This window comes from Eptesicus fuscus, chromosome 1 (genome assembly GCF_027574615.1).
Source record: "Eptesicus fuscus isolate TK198812 chromosome 1, DD_ASM_mEF_20220401, whole genome shotgun sequence".
Taxonomy (NCBI): Eukaryota; Metazoa; Chordata; class Mammalia; order Chiroptera; family Vespertilionidae; genus Eptesicus; species Eptesicus fuscus.
In genome coordinates this window covers 38,918,758-38,938,422 of record NC_072473.1, presented here as the reverse complement: position 1 = coordinate 38,938,422, position 19,665 = coordinate 38,918,758, and the positions used below count along the sequence as shown (strand labels likewise).

The 19,665-nt window shown below is 40.7% G+C and overlaps 1 protein-coding gene across 1 annotated transcript in view; it reads right to left on the bottom strand.

Moving 5' to 3' along the window:
- The window catches only part of ATRX (ATRX chromatin remodeler), a 291,152-nt gene that overhangs the window by 126,281 nt on the left and 145,206 nt on the right, over positions 1 to 19,665 (bottom strand). The window contains exons 16-20 of the mRNA XM_028137791.2: positions 15,504 to 15,645; positions 14,450 to 14,559; positions 13,288 to 13,434; positions 12,955 to 13,132; positions 1,226 to 1,363 (exon numbers count right to left, since the gene is read on the bottom strand). Of these exons, the coding sequence (XP_027993592.2) occupies positions 1,226 to 1,363; positions 12,955 to 13,132; positions 13,288 to 13,434; positions 14,450 to 14,559; positions 15,504 to 15,645 (715 nt within the window). The remainder of the gene's footprint in view (positions 1 to 1,225; positions 1,364 to 12,954; positions 13,133 to 13,287; positions 13,435 to 14,449; positions 14,560 to 15,503; positions 15,646 to 19,665) is intronic.

Here is a 19,665-nt window from a genome sequence, read left to right as displayed (position 1 = left end):
TGAATGAAAACAACATAAAAATAACAAAATGCTACTATAGTGGATTATAATAAGAAATTTCAATTTGTTACTTGCTAAATAACAAACTCGTGTTCCCTTTTTAGCGTCACTATACAAATTAAAATGAGGAAATTTCAGAAGTCATTTTCCTGTATTCACATCTATCCTCCCCCACCACAAACTCTATGCTGACATGGATTCAACACAGCTCTCCTTGCCCATCTCTACCTTCCTAAAATTTTCATTTCTCGCATTTCTTTTCAATTTCCTATCAGGACCTCACCCAAAACTGGATATATTTTGTCACCGTATCTCCTGAATAGTCACAAATGCATTTGTGCTTTTAAAGCAAGCATGTCAAACTCTTGACCCACGGGCCGCATGCAGCCCACAAATATTTTTGCACCCCTGCCAATATAACAGTATGTAAGAAACATTTTAATAAAATTCCGTAACTTAATTTTTACAATATCCTGTTATACATAATTATTAATAACAAACTACAGCATTCACTAATGACTGATTACTATAATCGTGTTGCATTCATTTCCCTTATGCGCCTTACAAACAGGCGTACCATTTCTCTCCACTAATGCTAGCAGCGAATATTTTAGGAGCCAATTGCCACGTTATTAAGTCTTGGACTGACTTGTATGGTGTGTGCAACAGGAAATATTTCACTTTCGAAGAATAAGAAAAGTGTTACGCTTATTAATTTGTGCCGTTATTCTGTGTCTCCTAAGTTAATGTTCAAGAAAAAAAATTAATTTTTATTAAAATGTTCTATTATTTTATGTTAACAATTATTCACTTATTTCAGCCCTTTGTATTCAGCATGTCTCTATCGAAATAAACCTACGTTACTATGAAAATTACTAAAGCTTTTTTTTTTTTTTTTTGCGGCCCACATAAACCTTGTTTATTTGGCCCATGTTAGCCTTTGAGTTTGACATGCTTGTTTTAAATCAATCATTAAAACTTCTGATACTGTTTATATATTTCAAGTTCTCTATTTATACTTGAAGACTCACAATGGCACAACACTTAACTGTGGTTTACCAGTCATATTTATAAAGCATTACATTTGAAATGTAAGGTATTCTCTCACAGTAGACCAAGATGGACCTATATAGTTCATGGTCAGAGAATATACTAGAAAAACAGAAGGTGAATGGCAAAGCAGCAAAGCTAATATTCTATAACATAACTGCAGATATTAACTCACACTCAATTAGATTATTTTGAAGTGGTGTTCCTGTTAAAATAATCCTCCTCCTTGATCGTATAGAATTCATAGCTTTTGAAACAGCAGATGCTTCATTTTTTAGAATATGGCCTTCATCACAAACAACAAAGTCAGGGCCTACAAAAATGTAAAGAAAAACAATATTTAATTAATATATAACAAATAAAGTGTAATCAATTTAAGTAAATAAAGTTAATTCTTTCACAGCCCTGCTCATGTAGGAAGATAAACATCATTCTTACAAGAATAGTTATATTTTATCTGCTGTTGAATTGGGTTCATGTGGCATAAACTAGTGTTAATTATATCTTAATAATAGAGTATTGAAGTACTACTATAATGTTACTCAAAAATAGGCAACAATAAAAATAATCACAAGGGTGAAAAGATCCCACCAATAGATTTGAAGTATTTGAAACAACAAGTATTTTTTACAAGTAAAAAACAGTACCTAAATAGGAATTTCAGAACTAGTGTATCAAGATAAAAAGATTACCTGAGACTAAGAGAAATTTATATATATACTAGAGACCGGTGCACGAAAATTCGTGCACGGGGGCGGGGGTCCTTCAGCCCGGCCTGCCCCCCTCACAGTCCAGGAGCCCTCACATAATGTCCTACTGATGGCTTAGGCCAGCTCCCAGTGGCCTAAGCCTCGGTCTGGCCTCCCTCTGCAGGAGGCTACAGGCCTATCAGTTATATACTTTCTGGAGGCAGCACCGACTACTTCCTTATTACTTTCCTCTGTGGTTGGAGAACAGGGGACTAAAAGGCGGAGACAGAACTGTGGCTGGGCCCGGGCTTTTATAGGCCGTGGAAAGAGGGAGAGGGCTGGGGAAAGTCTAGACACGTTTCCTTCAATTGTCCTCCCTTCCTCCGGGTCCCTACCTCCGTTTTTTCCTTCTCGTGGTGGATGCTCGGGCCTCGGACTGACTAGAGCGCAGCGATGGTGGGGTTCAGCCCCCTCACTTCTCAGCTGAACATACAGCTGCCTCACATTCCAAGTGAGGCTGTTTTCAAGTGACTAAAGCGCTGGGAATCCACAGCTCCCACCTCTCCCCTCTTGGTTTCCTACTTGGGTCGGTTGCAAAGTTCACTGAGATGGCAAAGCAGCTCTGCCCTGATAGTTCTGCACTGGCTCCCGCCCAGGCCCCGCTGGGCACTCTTCCTCTAGTCTCCGGGCCCACAGTCTGCACTCGGGGAGGTCGCCCGGAGCTCCTTCCCCTGGGCAGGTGGGCCAGGGGGGTTGGCTTGGAGAGCTGGAGGAAGATGGCAGAGTAACAGTTGACATAAACCAGCGCCTGCTCAGCCAAACTTCCTAAGCTCCCCACAAGGCCCAGGCCAGGCTCCTTCCCTGCGCTGGGAGGACCCTGGCTGAGGTCTGCTCCCTGCACCCAGTGCCCTCATCCCTATTCAACCAACAGGGGCGGGAGCAGCTCACCCGCGATGCTCTGGTCCCTGCCAGCTAGGCAGGCAGCGGTGCAGGCTGTGTGGCCTAGGGCGCGAGCAGCTGTGAGCCTCCTCCCCCTGCCTGAAGTGCGGGGCAGGGTCTGCAGCCGGCTGTAGAAGTAGGCGTGGGGCCGGGGCGGGGCGCGCAGCAGTCTGTGCATACCCACTCTGGTTCCAGGCTACCGGGCTCCTGCCAAGCAACTGCGGCAGCGCAGCAGCCTGCAGCGAGGTCCCGCGCCCCTCGCGGCCACCCCTGGGCGCCATGCATGGAGACACTGCCTGCTACTGAGCCACCATCTGGCCCGGGACCTGTGGGGGCTGGGCTGGCCTCGGGCTGGCCTCGGGCTCCAGCTGGCCCCGCCAAAGCTGAACTAGGGCTTGGCTGGCTGCCCCCGTTCCAGCCCACCAGTCGGGAGCAGCCTCTGCTACTGAGGCAGTGTGTAGTTAGCACTGGGCAGGCCTGTGTGTGCCTGTGCTGGGGGCGGAAATCCCCGAACCTGTCCCTCTCACTAGCTCCTGCCTGGTGGTGACTCGGACACCATAACAGACAAATTAGCATATTACCTCTTTATATGTGTTTGTGTGTGTGTGTGTTTGTGTTGTGTGTGTGTGTGTGTGTGTGTGTGTGTGTGTGTAAAAAGACATATTTTCAAAAGTTACATTTTAAGAAATAACATATAAATCACAATAGGCCATGAAGTATTTCCCATTTAACTTATGCCAAATAACACTCATTGTTGGGAGGAAAATTTGATAAAAACAGCTAAACTGATTGTTACATTGTTATGAGGGGTGGAGAGAATGCTTTCTAAGCTATAAAAGATCACAAAGCTGAGTGACTATTTTGAAAGAAATATATACACTTACTTTACTAAAATAACGCATGTATTTTTTCTAAAGTACCCCAAATACAAAATTTGCTTGTTCATTAACTTTCACTAATATCACTTAAATACTAATCCTATATAATAAAAGGCTGATATGAAAATCGACCAAACAGCGAACGACCAGTTGCTATGACGTGCACTGACCACCAGGGGGCAGACGCGCAGCACAGGAGCTGCCCCCTGGTGGTCAGTGCGCTCCCACCGCTCAGCCAGAAGCTGGGCTCATGGCTGGTAGGTGTAGAGGCAGTGCTAAGGATTATCAACTGCCGTGTCTAAGCCGTCAGTCAGACATACCCTGAGAGATCCCGGACTGCGAGAGGGAGCACGCAGGGCTGAGATAATCCCACAAGTGCATGAATTTCGTGCATGGGGCCTCTAGTTTTCAATAACAGCAGTTGTCCAATTCAGACCCATCTATTAGGCATTAGAGAAAATTCATCTTCTACAGGATTTTTAAAGTAGCTGCTTCAATATGATTGATTAAATGATATAATTGGTATTTAGTATTCAGATGGGACTACACAAATAGTAAAAATGCATTTTTAATTGTTAATATACTTTATAACAGCTAAAATCTTTACCTAGCTTTGTATTAAAAGACTACATATTGTTTCTTTTGAATTTTAAAAAGTTTTCAAGAGAAAAAATGCCTTTTACAAAAGTGATTTAAATAATTTCCTCCACCTAATAATATTCAGTGTTCATGAGAGTGTGGTAAAACAGGTACGCTCACTCTTTGTGGGAATCTAAATTAATCTAAATCTGTTAAAATGTAAAATGTGTGTACTCTTTAACCCATATTTCAATATCTAGGAATTTATCCTAAAGATATACTTCCACAGGAACTCAAAAATATATAGTCTCTGAAGGATCAATTGTTGTGGTAGAAAATTGAAAACAATCTAAAAGCTTGTCAAAGGGGGTTAATAAAAACTATGTCATAATGAATGTTGCATAACTAAAATTAATGATGTAGATCTCTTTGTACTAACCACCTTGAAAGGTATGTCAAATATATTACTAAATAAAAAGGAGCAACTTGCAGAATCTATATTATAATTGCATTTGTTATTTAAATAACCACCTCAAAAAGCATGATTTTATCTACATATACAGGGGGTCACAAAAAAATGTATACACACTTTAACAGCTGAAAACTCTTTTGAGGTTTCTTTCTTTTCAGCCAGACTAAGCTTTGAACAAAGAAAATTTATCCAATGGACTTTTTTATGGGGATACATAAAAGATAAAGTTTACAGTACAAAACGAGCAACAGTTGATAAATTGAGGGTGGACAAATACCTAAAGAAGTGATTCCTGATGTTTGTGATTCTGTTGCTTCGTGTTATCAGGAATGCCTGGACCAGAACAGTTGTCAGTTTGAAAATAAGCAATGACAAAGAAAATTAATTCATTTCTGTAGATTCTTTAAAATTTTTTAAATGAACTAATAATTAATAAACACTTACTTTATAATTATTCAAAGTGTGTGTATATTTTTGAGACACCCTATATATGTAGTGAAGTAAAGAATTAACCCAGCCCTAAGAAAAGTAAGGTCGTTGCCTATAGCTTCTAGGAGGTAACCTCTACACTCTTACAATGTCCTACCTGATAAGAATTTCTTTGTTTGCTTGAATGGCTTGGGCGACAAGTAGTCTATGCAAACACTATGATTTATGGGACAGGGGGCAAATATGGCACCTTTGGGTGATGCGGCATCATCTCAATACTTGAGGGGCTAAAGTCACCCACATGGGTGGTCAACCATGCCTACGTGATTAAACGCAGACTCTAGACATCAAGTCTCAGATGAGCATGACCGTTTGGCAATATTCCATACATATTGGGAGAAGTGTAGATCAGCCTTGGAACTCCACTGGGCCTTGCCCTATATGCCTTTTCTTGTTGCTGATTTTAATTTGTAACCTTTTACTGTAATAACCATAACCATGAGTATAACATCTAATGTGAATCCGGTGAGACCTAGTAAATTATTGAACCTGAGAGTGACTTTAGGAACCTCCAAACGTCGCAATATAAAATACATGCCATCACTGGCCTGTTTTGATCAGTGGTTAGAGCATCAGCGGACACCAAATGGTCAAGGGTTTGATTCCTGGTCAAAAGCATGTACTTAGGCTGCAGGTTTAATACCCAGCCCCAATTGGGGAACATGTGGGATATAATAAATTGTTCTCTCTCTCTCTCTCTCTCTCTCTCTCTCTCTCTCTCTCTCTCTCTCTCTCTCTCCCCCTCTCTCTCTCGCTGTCTCCTTTCCTCCAACCCTCCCTCCCTATCCAATCTCTCTAAAAATCAATGGAAAAAATGTCCTCGGGTGAGGATTAACAAAAAATAAAAAAATACATGCTAGATAGAAAAAAAAATCTGATTACAAGATAGGCAAAATATATGAATAGACATTTTTCCAAAAAAGATATATGAATGTACAAGAGGTACACAAAAAGGTCCACAACATCACTAATCATTAGAAAAATGCAAATCAAAACCACAATGACAAATCACCTTACATGTTAGAATGGCTATTATGAGATAACTAGTTTGGAGAGAAGGGTACTTTTGCTTACTGCTGGTAAAAATGTAAATTGGTATAGCCTCTATGGAAAAGAATATTGAGGTTCCTCAAAAATTGAAAAATAGAACTACCATAATCCAGCAATTCCACTTTTGGGTATATATCCAAAAGAAACAAAATCATTATCTCAGAGATAATTGTAATCCTTGTTCTTTGAAGCATCCTATATAATAAAAGCCTAATATGCAAATCGACCAAACGGCGGAACAAAGGGTCGCTATAACATGCACTGGCCACCAGGGGGCAGGCGCTCAATGCAAGAGCTGCGCCCTGGTGGTCAGTGTGCTCCCACTACTCAGCCAGAAGCCAGGCTCATGACTAGCAAGTGCAGCGGCAGTAGAAGGAGCTTCTCTCGCCTCTACGGCAGCGCTCAGGAGCAGGGAGCCGAGCAGTAAGGAGCAGCGAGTAGGCAGGCAGTAAGGAGTGAGGGGGCCCCGGACTGTGAGAGGGATGTCCAGCAGGCAAACAACCCCTGAGGGGTCCCAGACTTTGACAGGGCGCAAGCCGGGCTGAGAGAACCCCCTTCCCACCCCCAGCGCACAAATTGCATGTGCCAGGCCTCTAGTTTTTCAATAAAGGGAACCATCGCTCCTTGTTGAAATTGATGATACTGTAGCAGGGAAATAAAACATGAGCCAAGAGCATCTTACAATACCAGAAAATAATAAAGTGCTAAAAAAACACAATAAAAGTATGAAATAACAAAGGGATACAGGAGAGAAACCAAGATGGCGGCATAAGTAAACACCTGAACTTGCTGCCTCGCACAACTTCAAAACTACAAAAAAAGACAAAACGGACATCATCCAGAACCACAGGAAGGGTGACTAAGTGGAAATTGTACAACTAGAAGGAAAGAGAAAAGCACACTGAGACTCAGAGGAGCTGCAGAAATAAAGTGCAGAGATACGGAGGCGCACGCGAGGAAAGGGCTGGCAATGGAGTACGTGGCTGGCTTTTTCAATCCACAGGGAGACACAAGCTCCCAAATGCTCTGAACTCCAGTTCCGGGCGAGACTCTGGGGTCCCAAACTCATACAGGGAGAAATTGGACTGTCTGGCATCAGGCGGAACTCGAGGGCAGTTTTCTCTCAAAGCTGCTTGCAGCGATTACCAAGGGACACTGACACCTGGGGGCCTCTTAGGGCAGGGCTGACAAGAAGCCATTGCTGTTTGATCCGCCTGAGACTCGGCCTCATCCAAGCTGTTCGCAGAGGCTTTTGCATATTAAGGACCTGGTCCTTTAACATCTAAACTTACCTAACAAACTGCAGCTGAGTCAGAGGGACCCAAAACATCCAAAAGAAGGCCCAAGGCCCCACAGCAGCTTGCATTGCTTCATAGCTAGGCCTCATTTGGGCACCCCCAAAACCCAAACAAATAAGAGGAATTTGCAGATTTCTCGGTAGCTACTGCTGGGTGGCCTCAGGCAGAGGCTAAATTAGCACCTCCTTGGAGATCCAAGAGCCAGTGTACCCAGGGGTCAGAGTAGGACCATCCAGATTACAACTCCTCAGATCCATAAGGGACACACTCAGGGGGCAGACTCAGTGAGCAACAAAGCCCCACTGAAGCAAGTCCTGAGCCATAAAGGTGTCTCCAGCACAGAAGTTCTCCCACTGTAGACACAGCTGATCCTCACAGCCAATTGGCCTGGAGGTCAATTCTTCCCAGTGATACCAACAACAATCAAGGCTAACTACAACAAGACTGTGCACATAGCCCACAAAGGGGTGGACCAAAAGTGTCCACCTCAGGTAACTGGGAAGGCTGAGCCACTGGGCCCTATAGGACACCTAGCACACAAAGCCACTCTATCAACTCAGGGAAGCAACCAAAATGCGGAGACAAAGAAACAGGTCACAAATGAAAGAAATGGAGGAAAGCAAACGCCTGGATATAGAGTTCAAAACCACGGTTATAAGGTTTTTCAAGAATTTCCTAGAAAAGGCCGATAAATTTAGTGAGACCCTCAAGGATATGAAAAAGGACCAACTAGAAATTAAGCATACACTGACTGAAATAAAAAATAATATACAGAGACCCAACAGCAGACTAGAGGATCACAAGAATCAAGTCAAAGATTTGAAATACAAAGAAGCAGAAAACACCCAACCAGAAAAGCAAAAAGAAAAAGAATCCAAAAATATGAAGATAGTGTAAGGAGCCTCTGGGACAACTTCAAGCATACCAACATCCGAATTATGGGGGTACCAGAAGAAAAGAGAGAGCAAGATACTGAAAGCCTATTTGAAGAAATAATGACAGAAAACTTTCCCACCTCATGAAAGAAATAGACTTACAAGTCCAGGAAGTGCAGAGAACCCCAAACAAAAGGAATTCAAAGAGGACCACACCAAGACACATCATAATTAAAATGCCAAGAGCAAAAGACAAAGAGAGAACATTAAAAGCAGCAAGAGAAAAACAGGTAGTTACCTACAAGGGAGCACCCATACGATTGTCAGCTGATTTTTCAACAGAAACTATGTAGGCCAGATGGGAGTGGCAGGAAATACTCAAAGTGATGAACAGCAAGAAATTACAACCAAGATTACTCTACCCAGCAAAGCTATCATTCAGAATTGAAGGTCAGATAAAGAGCTTCACAGATAAGAAAAAGCTAAAGGAGTTCATCACCACCAAACCAGTATTATATGAAATGCTAAAAGGTATTCTTTAAGAAGAAGAAGAAAAAAGTAAAGATAAAAAATATGAACAACAAATACATATCTATCAACAAGTGAATCTAAAAAATCAAATGAATTAAAAATCTGATGAACAGAATAAACTGGTGAATATAATAGAATCAGGGGCATAGAAAGAGAGTGGACTGACAATTCTCGGGGGGAAAGGGGTGTGGGTGTGCAGGTGGAGACTGGACAAAAATCGTACACCTATGGATGAGGACAGTGCCGGGGGGGAGGGAGGGTAAGGGCAGAGGGTGGGGTGGGAACTGGGTGGAGGGGAGCTATGGGGGGAAAAAAGAGGAACAATTGTAATAATCTGAACAATAAACATTTATTAAAAAATAAATAAATAAAAATAAAATTTTTTAAGAAGAATGTTTAAAGAAAAAATAAAGGTATACAGGAACCAACTTGAAAGAGCTCCCAATGGCCAAATTGGACCAATTTAAACAAAAATAAACATAGTATGAGTCTATATTTTAACATATAAATGAATAATTGATTATAAGTCTATAGTAATAGAATTCAATGACTGGTTAAATAAATAAATGGGTAAGAAGCAAATCTTTCCTAAAGAAAATTTCTAAGTTTTATGTGTAAATACTGCCTACTACAGGAGATGGAGCTTAATTTTTGCCATCCCCCTACTTACGTGGGCTAGACTTACTGACTGGCTTCCAAAGAATAAAAACAGGTAAAAACAGTAACTATATAGTAACCTTGCCAATACTACGTTAATCAAGTGATGAAAGTTCACATCACCATAATGACATGTGGATCTCATATACGCCTGACATAATGTAACTACAAGGGTACTTTACCTCTGGTATATGTGTATTATTTCAAAAACCTATAACTCTAGTCTAATCACAAGAAAAACAATAAGTATAGATTAGTAAACATTTTACAGGATACTTGAACAGAGCACCTCAAGATTGACAACATAATGAGAAAAAAAAAAAAAAGACGACTGAAAAACTGTCACAGACCAGAGGAGATTGTGGTGACAATTAAATGCAACGTAATCAGATCCTGGAACAGAATGTGGGCATTAATAGAAAAACTGGTGAAATTCAAATATAGTTTGGAGTTTAGTTAACAATATGCCAACAATGTATCAATTTCTTCGTTTTCACAAAATTACCATAGCAATGTAAGATATTAGTGGGGGTTCTAGGTGCATAATATATGGAAGCTTTCTTTACTTTAGTTTCAACTGTTCTATAAACAAAAAATTATCCCAAAATAAAAATAATTGCCCAGTCATAGTGGCTATTTGGTTAAGTACTGACCTATGAACCAGGAGATCACAGTTCAATTCCCGGTCAGGGCACATGCCCAGGTTGTGGGCTCTATCCCCAGTGTGGGGCATGCAGGAGACAGCCGATCAATGATTCTCTCTCATCATTGATGTTTCTATCTCTCTCTCCCTCTGATCCTCTCTTAAATGAATAAAAATATATTTTGAAAAAATAATAATTTACATGGAATAACAAATCTTAAACTTCATATTAGGATCTTTCATTTCTTTTTTATTTCCTCACAGACAATTCAACATATTAAGAACTGGAAACAATTGTTTTAAACTGTTCCAAAAAACCTGATGAAGAATATGCTGCAATACTATTCACTAGCATATAGTGCTCCAACAATGCAACCACCTCAGGACTTCTAGACAACTAGTTTAATTATGAGAAAAAGATAAACATATTATCAGGCCTTAGATTTACAATGGTAAAGTTAATGTTGGTACATGTGAATTGAAACATCATCTAAAAAACAGGACAAAGCAGTCCTGGCTGGTGTTTTACAGTGGTTAGAGCATTGACCTACACATGGAAGGGCCATGGGTTCAATTCCCAGTCAAGGACACATACCTAGGTTTCTGGTTCACTCCCCAGCATGTGCAGGAGTCAACAATAGGTGTGTTTCTCTCACATTGAAGTCTCTTTTTCTCTCCCCCCGCCCCATTATCTCCCTTCTACTCTCCCTCTGAAAAGCAATGGAAAAAATAATAATAAAATAAAATAAAATAGAGGCAAAAGGGTACTAACTTTCAGTTATAAGATGAATAAGAAGAATAAGCTCTGAGAATCTAAATATATAACATGATGACTATAGTTGTGGATCTAAATGTATTGCATGATAATAACTGTATTGTATAACTGTAATTTGCTCAGAATTTAAATGTTCTCACAAAAAAAGTAAATATGTGACGTGGTAGATGTATAAGTAAAAGGGGAATCCTTTCACAATGTATATCAAATCATCATGTTGTGCACTTTTAAGTATCTTACAATTTAATTTGTCAGTTATACCTAAGTAAAGCTGGGAAAAAAAACACACAAAAAAATCAAAGTAAATAAAAAGGAAGAAAAGCCATGGATTCTAAAGAATACTGTTATATTTTGGAGTGAAAATTAGACTTTCTCAACAAACATCTAAAGCCTCAATAGTGTGTTAAAGTAATGAAATATAACAAGATAAAGATTGAACGGAACAATTATAGATACAAATGTTTTGTGGATAGTACAACTTGCTGCTTCTCCAAGTGGCAAAAAAGAGTCAAATATTTGGATCTTAGGTCATGACGATTACTGTCATAAGGATCAACAGTATTGCACAGGTTAACCTTCCATAGTGATGACCCTTTAAAAGAGAAAAAACATGCAGCAATTCTTCTGACATAATGTTGGGAGAGAAACTTAAGGACTGTTTTCAGAGTATGGAGAAAGCTCTTGTTATCATACTAGAGGCCCGGTACACAAAATTCGTGCACGGGGGAGGGGGGGTGTCCCTCAGCCCAGCCTGTACCCTCTCCAATCTGGGACCCCTCGATGGATGTCCGACTGCCCATTTAGGCCCGATCCCACCAGACATCCCTCTGACAATCCAGGACTGCTGGCTCCCAACTGCTCGCCTGCCTGCCTTCCTAATTTCCCCTAACCACTTCTGCCTGCCAGCCTGATCACCCCCTAACCACTCCCATGCCAGCCTGATTGATGTCTAACTGCTCCCCTGCCAACCTGTTTGCCCCCAACTTCCCTCCTCTGCTGGCCTGGTCACCCCTAACTGCCCTCCTCTGCAGGGTTGATCGCCTCCAACTGCCCTCCCTTACAGGCCTGGTCCCTCCCAACTGCCCTCCCCTGCTGGCCATCTTGTGGTGGCCATCTTGTGTCCACATGGGGGCAGGATCTTTGAACACATAGGGGCAGCTATCTTGATCTTGTGTGTTGGAGTGATGGTCAATCTGCATATTACTCTTTTATTAGATAGGATAGAGGCCTGGTGCACGGGTGGGGACCAGCTGGTTTGCCCTAAAGGGTGTCCTGGATCAGGTTGGGGTTCCCTTGGGGTGTGGAGAGGCCTGGGCGAGGGACTTGTGGTTGTTTTCAGGCCAGCCATGCCCCTGACGACCCAAGTAGAGGCCCTGGTATCTGTAATTTATTTACCTTCTACAATTGAAACTTTGTAGCCTAGAGCGGAGCTAAACCTCCTGCTCAATCCTTGGCTGCCGCCATTTCTGTTTGGATTTGTTTACCTTCTATAATTGAAACTTTGTATCCTTGGGTGGAGGCCTGGGCCCGCCAGAGTGTGTGGAAAGCTTGGCTTCCTCTGTTGCCGGGGAAACCCAAGCCTCCCTTCTGGTAGCCATCTTGATTGGGGTCAATTTGCATGCTCGCCCTGACTGGCTGCTGGGCGTGGCTTGGCTGATGGGCATGGCTTATGTAGTGGAGTGATGGTTAATTTGCATATTACTCTTTTATTAGAGAGGATAATACTCAGACAGTTGGAAATATCTGCAATTGTGGCACAGGCACATGACACTTTTAATTGTTTGCAAGGTCTCTCCTAAAAACCACAAAGACTTCTATTCTAAGGACATATATTCTGAACAGTTGGCAAACGTAAGGGTGATTTCCTCTTCCTGAAATTATACCAAGAAACAAAAAGGCAAAAACCTGAAGTATAAATGAAACAAAACTAGCTAATTAGCAGCTGTTCAATTAGTATTTGGTAATTAAAACATAATGTACAGTATTTATTCAAGTTGCTTCTCTATCACAGTGCCTGTTAATAACTTACCTGGATCAACCAAAGCTTTGTTAAATATTTCTTTAAGTTTCCTACTCTTCACATTCCTTCCTTGAGCAAGATTTCTGTACATCTCATAGCCTATGATCATAACACCACCATCTTCTTGCCACCTCTGAAGCATGTAGCTTCTCTCCTGAGGACGTTTCACAGTTGCTAATTCAGAGACCTTTTGTGGGAAAATAAAGATTTTTAAAAGTAGATATTAGTAATGTACAAATACTAAATATCCCCACTGAAATATATGTCACTGGTAATAAAAAGTATGTTTCACTATATTAATTTAATGCTGTTATTTTAATAATAAAAACATTAAAATGATACCTCAAGCTTTTCATCATCTTTTAATCCCTCTTGCCACTTCTCAAATTCATTCATCCAATTCAAAGCAGTATTAAGAGGACAAACCACTAAAGCTGTACTGAAATCCAATTTCTCACACAGAAGAACTGTATGAAGAAAACTTACTACCTACAAGAAAACAAATGATATCAATATCTGCAAGAAGTTAAATCAAGCAATCTTACAATTCAATAGTTGTTTCAGTTTGTTTCTTTCTACTTTAAACAATAAAACAGCTAACCAAAGCTCACAACTTCTAAACCAGGCAAAGTAAAGGGGAAGAGATATCCTATGTAAAAAAAAAAAAAGGGGGGGGAGGGGGGTTTCAACTAGATAATGTATAATTATACAGCTCCACGATTCTTTAACCAGTAATAATAATCTGTAATAATAAAAGCATAATATGCAAATCGACCTAACGGCCAAAGAGCGGAATGACCATCCAGACAAAGTTAGGGCTGCGAGGGTCGGTTGAAGCAGTCGGGACTGCAATAGCTACTCTTGCACGAATTTTGTGCCTCGGCCACTATAAGAAGTGACCACACCAAAACAGCTACTACTAGTAAGTTCCTGGCCTCTACAGAACATCCCTACAACCTTTCAGAAAATACCACTGCATCTAATAGACAATTGTGTTATGGAGTACTTTTCCATTTTTAAGTGTTCTGAATCTATAATAATTATCTTATGGTATAAAATACATACATTCACTAATTTCCCAACTCTGCTACAATTCCTGACATTCAGAAATGTAGTACCTTAATAGTGAAAAATATTTTAGGTTCTATTACTATGAAAGACTGTTAAAAAGTTTTAAAGAAAGTTCATTTCTACCTCAGAATCTCAGCAGTTTTTACTGGCTATGCCTGTAATGCCATTCCTTTCTCTTCACTAGAATCTCTACTCAAATATCACCTCCTAAAAGATGCTTTCCTCCTTATTTTCCCTTAACAGTTGTTATCTGAAAATATACATTCTTATTTTGAATAAAACCTCTCTCCACCACCAGAATATAAGCTTCTAGGTGGAGGGATCTTATTATTCTTATTTACTGCTTTATCTCCACCCCTATAACTGTCTGAAACATAATCCTATATTCTTAAATTCATAAATGCACAAGAACAGAATACCTTCATGTTCGTACCTGTAAAGTCTTACCAAGGCCCATGCAGTGGGCTAGAATACATCCTGAACCTGGAGATTTCTTTGTTTTTTTAACAGACTCACAGCAGCAATCCCACATAAACTGAACACCTGAAAATAACAGCTTCATTAAGTTCAATTGAAAGGACCAAGTTAAAAATCGTCCTTCATAAACATATCAAAAACATTAACAATAACAAAGCATCTAGGAAATAGAATTTTTAAAACAAATAAAGAATCTCTTAAATGTAAATGAGGATTCCTCCCAATGCAAACCTCCCCCAATTAACTAGAAAAAAAAGACAGTGAAAACAAGCACACAATAAGTTTACTTTCCTTCATTCACCTTATCTAACCTATACAGACCACCATTCCCTGGGATGGTCCAAAGAAACATACAAATGACCTAAAATAGAAACTTTACCCAAAGAAGAAACAGATTTCTATCAAACATACTTTCAGGTTTATTGAGTAAATCAATAAAATAACAGGAGATAATTTATCATTTCTCCCTTCACTCATTAGCAAAGAATGAACAAGAAAGGGGACTGGCTACCCAAGAGTAGCAACTGTAGAACTTCCCTTATGAATTCATTTACTAGTATATACACACTCAAAACTGACTTACTGATTCCACTCTAACAAAGCAGAGGATAGAGGTCATTTGTTAACTTTCTAATACCAATATAGAAAAATTATTAACAAACGTACCTCAAAATGTTGAAATAGCATTGCCTGACAAAGTTTTTAGCTAACTAACTCCCCACCACCATGCTGCTGACCATAGTCAACCACTGCAGACCAGGGGAGATACACTTGCCGTATATATCCATTTGTAAGTGGCACTTACTCCCACTTTTGTTAACACTCACTATCATTGTAATCATTCAATTTTGTTCTTCCTCATTTGCTTATATGCTCCATAAGAGCCGGGATCATGCTTGTTTTGCTCATCAATGTACCTCCAGTGCTTAGTAGAATATGAGGCACACAGAAGACACCAAATATTGGTAGAACTTAATTTAAAATGCTTTAATCATCTAACAGTTTCTTACCATCTACTTGATGGGGTTTCAATTTGATAACCATATTTCTATGAACCTGTACTAATGGTTCTTTAGTTTCTTCATCTTCATCTAAAACCAACTTGGTTGTTATTGGACACTTGGTAGGAGAAGCATCTTCTATTTCTATAACCTACAAGAAAGGGAACTATAGTTAAGCTCGAAGAAATCTTGCAAACAAGGGTAGAGTATTACTCTTAGTAAAGGAAATTTTTCAAAATATAAATATCTACTTCGAAACCACACATCCAATATTTTGGCTTAAGAAGACCAGGACAGATCACAGGTTTACATGTTTTCCAAAATAAAAAAACCTCCACAAGACTTAGAAGCACTGTTGTAATGTCTGTGATTAAGCTCATCGTTTCTCACCCTGGATATCTCAATACATGTCATAAACCGAATACTAGAGTTGTGTTGAGTTGAGGAAACAAAGGTCAAGAAAACTACAGAAATTACAGAGGAGTATAGAGAGAAAAGAGCTACACAAAAAGACCTCCAGATATCAAGATGAGAGTCACTGAGAATTTCAGCTGAATATTAAAATGTATATAAGGAGTAAAACTGCACAAAGCCAGACAAAGAGTGATTCAGGAGCTATGAGTTAAACAGTCCCCAATGATCAGAGGTCTAGAAAGCATGCCATTACAGACACAGCAGAGTAGAGAGTCTTCATGTATAACTGAGGACATTCAATAGAGAACAGAAAAGGGCCACACATTAGCAATGGGGCAAAACCATACTTAAAGGGTATTTAAAAACAACTTAACAAAGCTCATATATATATATATATATATATATATATATATCAAAATAATTAAACTGAACTTAAATTGACTTAAATGCCTGTAGAGAAAAATGCCAAGCACCCTCTAATAGAAGACTACAGACACTCAACAACATCCAAATTACAATGTCTACTTTTTTAAAAAATATATTTTATTGATTTTTTACAGAGAGGAAGGGAGAGGGACAGAGAGCTAGAAACATCGATGAGAGAGAAACACCGACCAGCCACCTCCTGCACACCCCCCACCGGGAATGTTCCCGCAACCAATGTACATGCCCTTGACCGGAATCGAACCCAGGACCCCTCAGTCCGCAGACTGACGGTCTATCCACTGAACCAAACCAGTTTCAGCCAATGTCTACTTTTTAATGAAACATTATTAGATATGTCAAGAAAGAGTAAAATATGAATAACCAGGAGAAAAATCATTTAACAAAAATGGAACAAAAAGGGATAGAGACACTGAAATTGGCAGACAAACATAGTAAACAGCTGTAAATTATGTTCCAATGCTGAAAGGAAAACATGAACACAGAAGAGAAATAAAAGATATAAAAATAACAAAGTGGAACTCCTAGAGAGAAAAAATAAGTATCTAATATGAAAGAGTCACTGAATGAGAATAACACCACAATAGTACAAAAGAAAGTATCAATAAACTTGAAGCCAAAGCTAAAGAAATTATCCTCAGCCCTGTCCGCAAGGCTCAGCTAGTTGGAGTATTGTCCCATACGCCAAAAGGCTGTGGTTTTGATTCCCAGTCAGGTCATATAACTAGATTGTGGGGTTTGATCCCCAGTCGCGGAGCTTACAGGAGGCAACGGATTGATGCTTCTCTCACACATCGATGTTCCCCTCTCCCCAAAATCAATAAAAAACATACCCTCAGGTAAGGATTAAAAAAAGAAACTAGCACCCTAACTGGTCTGGCTCAGTGGATAGAGCGTCGGCCTGCGGACTGAAAGATACCAGGTTCGGTTCTGGTCAAGGGCATGTACCTTGGTTGAGGGCACATCCCCAGTAGGGGGTGTGCAGGGGGGCAGCTGATTGATGTTTCTCTCTCATCGATGTTTCTAACTCTCTATCCCTCTCCCTTCCTCTCTGTAAAAAATCAATAAAATATATTTCAAAAATAAAAGAAACTATCTAAAGTGAAATACAGTAGGGGGGTGTTGAAGAAACCAGTGGGACAATTTCCAACAGCTTAATATATATGTAAATAGAGTCCTACAAAGGAAAATAATAGAAAAACTTATTTAAAGAAATAATAGTCGCCCTAGATCAGTGATGGCGAACCTATGACACGCGTGTCAGCACTGACACGCGTAGCCATTTCTGATGACACGCGGCCGCATGCCGAGGATGAAACATTTGCTGCTCCTGAGGATGAAACACTTGCGACTAGAGTCTTGGAGTTAGTTTTTTCCTCAAAGTGACACACTACCCGAGTTATGCTTAGTTTTTTTGCGAAGTTTGACACACCAAGCTCAAAAGGTTGCCCATCACTGACCTAGATGGTTTGGGTCAGTGGATAAGAGCGTCGGCCTGCGGACTGAAAGGTCCCAGGTTCGATTCTGGCCAAGGGCACATGCCTAGGTTGTGGGCTCAATCCCCCAGTGGGGGACATGCAAGAGGCAGCCGACCAATGATTTTCTCTCATCATTGATGTTTCTACCTCTCTATCCCTCTCCCTTCCTCTCTAAAATCAATAAAAATGTATTTTTTAAACAAGAAAAAAGAAATAATGGTCAACATTTTCAAACAATTTAATGAAACCCTTGGCCAGTGTGGTTCAGTTGTTTAGGCATTGCCCCAGGCACCAAAGGGTTGCCAGTTTAGGGTTGCCAGTTTGACGCTAGGTCAAGGCACATGCCTGGGGTTGCAGGCTCAATTTCCTATAGAGGCCATGCAGAAGGGAACCAATTGATGTCTCACTCTCACATCGATGTTTCTTTCTCTCTCTTCCTCCCGCACCCTCTTTCTAAAAATCAACTTAAAAACTTCAAAAAATGTAATGGAAACCATAAACCCACAGATCCAACAAGTTAAAGGAACACCAAGAAGGATAAAAACTAAGCAAACTATATTAATCAATTCCTGAAAGCCAGTGATAAACAGAAAATCTTTTTAAAGTCATTAAAACAATCTTCTAAATAAAAAAGAAGACACATTACATACATAGGGGCAAAAATGAGGAAGACTATAAAAAACATGTCATAAAGAAATACCATCTTTAAACAGATAAAAGAAAAAAAATTATCAACTTTGCATTATATAACCACAGATAATACCTTCCAAAAAATGAGGGGGAAGGGTAGATGTCAACAAAATGATGAATGGGGAAGCTCTAAGCTCCCATTTCCACACAGAAATGTCAAAGAAAAAATGATCAGAAACTGCCTGAAGCAACTTTGTCAGTGTTCTGCAAAACAGTCAAAGGTTTATAGCAAACAAGAAAATAACCAGTCAAGAAAAAGCAATCTTCAAAATGGTAGAAAGTTTTATGTCATTTTACTTGCTCTAACCCCATTACATCCTGGTCTTATACTTCAAACAACTGCAGCTTGGTTGCCAGTTCTCTCCCTCAAACAAGGGAGCAACAGTAGACCTTATTTACAAATTATTGTGTGCTAGAGGCCCAGTGCACGGATTTGTACACAGGTATTGTGCCTCAACCTGTCCTGTGGGGATCCAGCTAAAACCAGCTCTCTGGCATCCCTTGAGGGGTCTCAGATTGCAAGAGGGTGGTTCTCAGGTGACGCACCCTGGAACTGTGCTCACTCCTCTGGTTCCGGGTGTGTCACCCAAGAACCGAAGCTGCCAAGTCACCTCCTGTGTTGAGCATCTGCCCCTTGGTGGTCAGTGCGTGTCATAGCTACCGGTTGGAGCATCTGACCCCTGGTGGTCATTGCATGTAATAGCTACCCTGGTGGGCTAGTCGCTTAGCCTTTTATATCATAACTAGAAGCCTGTACCCTCTCCAATCTGGGACCCCTAAAAGATTAGTCGGACATCCCTCTCACAATCCAGGACTGCTGGCTCCCAACTGCTTGCCTGCCTGCCTTCCTGATTGCCCCTAACCGCTTCTGCCTGCCAGCCTGATCACCCCCTAACCAGTCCGCTGCCAGCCTGGTTGATGCTTAACTGCTCCCCTGCCAGCCTGTTTGCCCCCAACTTCCCTCCTCTGCTGTCCTGATCACCCCTAACTGCCCTCTCCTGCAGGGTTGATCACCTCCAACTGCCCTCCCTTGCTAGCCTGGTCCCTCTCAACTGCCCTCCCTTGCAGGCCTGGTCCCTCTCAAATGCCCTCCCTTGAAGGCCAGGTGCCTCCCAACTGCCCTCTCCTGCTGGCCATCTTGTAGT